The sequence below is a fragment of the Canis lupus genome, chromosome 18 (genome assembly GCF_011100685.1).
Source record: "Canis lupus familiaris isolate Mischka breed German Shepherd chromosome 18, alternate assembly UU_Cfam_GSD_1.0, whole genome shotgun sequence".
In the NCBI taxonomy this organism is placed as follows: Eukaryota; Metazoa; Chordata; class Mammalia; order Carnivora; family Canidae; genus Canis; species Canis lupus.
The window spans coordinates 40,559,287-40,562,169 of NC_049239.1; the positions used below are offsets into that span (position 1 = coordinate 40,559,287).

General features: G+C 39.5%; 1 protein-coding gene across 1 annotated transcript; it reads right to left on the minus strand.

The window, feature by feature from the left end:
- Positions 1 to 1,536: 1,536 nt before the first annotated feature.
- Positions 1,537 to 2,585, minus strand: OR5D14 (olfactory receptor family 5 subfamily D member 14). The gene is given in 2 exon segments (XM_038564481.1): positions 1,537 to 1,871; positions 1,874 to 2,585. Coding segments are annotated over 2 exon segments (1,047 nt in total).
- Between the last annotated feature and the right edge of the window lie 298 nt (positions 2,586 to 2,883).

The following is a 2,883-nucleotide window of genomic DNA, read 5'->3' on the forward strand; positions in this document are numbered from 1 at the left end:
TTTTATTCCTTTTATATAGATTGTTTATTTTCCTGTAAGATTGTCATTTTTTTCTCTACTATATGTGACATAAGTAGTGATTTTTTCTTAGCTTTTCATTTGTCATTTTAATCTCTTTTTTGTTGTTTTGTTAAGAAGTTGTGTATATTCATGTATTCCAAGTTTTAAACTTGCTTTTAAAACTCTCTTTTGGTGTGTGAAATAAGGAAAAGATCTAGTTTTATCTTTTTTTCCCCATATGGCTCTCTATTTATCCCAATACGACACTGTTTTTAATAACAATAACTTTAAATTTAAAATAAGGTTATCCTTCCTATTATAATTTTTAAGAGATTTTATTTATTCATGAGAGATACAGAGAGAGAAAAAGAGAGAGAGAGATTGAGAGAGAGAAAGAGAGAGAGAGAGGCAGAGACACAGGCAGAGGGAGAAGCAGGTTCCATGCAGGGAGCTTGATGTGGGACTGGATCCTGGGACTTCAGGATCAGGCCTTGAGCTAAAGGTGGCGCTAAACTGCTGAGCCACTCGGGCTGCCCCCTATTATAATTTAATTTAATTTTTAAAGTGTTTGTTACCAGATATTTGTGCTTGTTTAGCCACTCATATAAATATTAGAACAGAAATTTTTAAATGATTCCTCAATATTCCCAGGTAGAACATATATTGCCTTCATCCCAGGCCTAATACATATGAACTAGACTAGATTATGCTTGTAGAGATTTCCAGACCTGATAATACCGGGAACGCAGCCTTCTGAGTAATCCTATCCAAGCATAATGTAGGAATATTGAAATGACTCCAGAGATTATCCCAGATAATCTAAGACAACACAGACTCCTGTGACCTCTCAGACTGATCACCTTAGTCTATTATCATGAAAGCTTACTATCATGAAAGGACATGAAAGTCTATCATGACCAGATTTACAGTCAACAGAGTTGAGATGCTTTGATCATAGATCGATCATTCAGTCATTTCTAGACTAGTTTCTTGAAACTCTGTGTCATTATCTGCATAATAGGTATAATTGTCTTTGCTCTGTAGACTTCTCAACACAAGCTGTTTGAAGTATAAGACCATCCATTCATAGAATACAGGAGACCAGGGAATGAAGGTGTCAAAAAAGAATCAGGATATCCATCTTCATCTTCCAGCAAAGACAATGCTTCAGTGACTACCACACACATGATTTTAAAGGCAAGGAACTCATTCATATGCAGTAACAAATCAGCAAGACCTTCCTATGGTGAGTTAATATGATCCTTCAATAACTTTATTCTCCCACATTGAGCCAACTATTGGGCTTCGTAATATTTTATGTGTTTCTTTTTAGGCAATTTGAAGAAATAGAGGCTTTATGGATCAAAAGAGTTAACTTTTTGAAGAATCCCCTTTTTCAAGGGATTTGAGCTTACCAAGTCACAATGTATTAACATCAAAGTCATATATAAAAACCTCATGCAAATATATGCTAAGGGTTTTACAGAGCTCTGTCCCCATTGTTCATTGGGATTAAAAACATCTTTTGAGATTCGTTCAGTGGAATGGGACTTTTGTGTCTATTAATTTCCGGAGGGCATCTTTCACATCTTTATTCCTCAGGCTGTAGATCAGAGGGTTCAGCATAGGGTTGACCACTGTATAAAATACAGAGGCCACTTTGACAGTTTGCCTGGAGTTTTTGGAGTTGGGCACACAGTAGAGGGAAAGGATGGTCCCGTGGAAGATGGTAATGGCAGTCAGGTGGGAGGCACAGGTGGAGAAGGCTTTGCGACGCCCACTGGCAGAATGGATATTTAGTACAGTCACGAATATAAAAGTGTATGAAGTGAGGATGATCAGCAGTGTACTCACCTCATTGAAAGTGGCAAAGCCAAAAGCAGCAGGTGGGGAATGAGTATGTCTGAGCTGGAGACAGCAATGAGAGCTGTGTATTCACAGAAAAAATGGTTGATTGTGTTATGTCCAGAAAAGTTTAGCTGGAGAGCATAGCAGAGGAGTACCAAGGGACCAAACATACCCCAGAGATACGACCCAGACACCAGCAGGGCACAGAGCCTCTGCGACATGACCACTGAATAAAGCAGAGGGTTGCAAATGGCCACAAAGCGATCATAGGCCATCACTGCCAGCAGGAAGGATTCCGTCACCACAGCAGTGCAGGACAAGAAGTACTGCAACATGCAGCTAAAGTAGAAGATGTTTTTATCCTCCATGACCAGGTTCTCAAGCAGCTTGGGAGTAACGATGGAAGAGTAACAAAAATCAACAAAAGAAAGGTGGCTGAGGAAAAAGTACATGGGAGTGTGAAATTTGGGGTTAATCTTGATGATTACTATCATCCCAAGATTTCCTACCACGGTGATAATGTACATGATCAGAAACAAGAGGAAGAGAGGAATCTGAAGCTCTGGGTAATCCGCGAAACCCAAGAGGGCAAAGGTCATCTCCACACTCAGATTTCTTACAGCCATCACCACAGTGCCCTTGAAAGGAGATTGGGGGTTGGGGAGGGGGGTGTCGGGGAAGAGGTTGCTTCCGTCAAAGAGAAGTTTTGTGGAGTTAGTGACAAAAAGGCATGACATTTTTTGTAGACATAAAAAGAGAAGCAAGAGTTATCCTTTCCATACAGAACATGCCTCATGCAGATCACTGCTAGGGGTATAAGCAGTTTCTGAGCTGAGACTCTGAAATGTCTCGGCATTTCCATCGCACTTTGTGTTTCCGTAAGAAAGAAATACCATATTGCAGTGTGTACATTCACACATTTTCTAGTAGCATAACATGCACATAATTGATAGTAAAAGTTTGCACGTAGATGCATAAACTAGTGAAAGACTCTGAAAAAAATGTGAACAGTTTGCCCTTGAACATATATTGCTA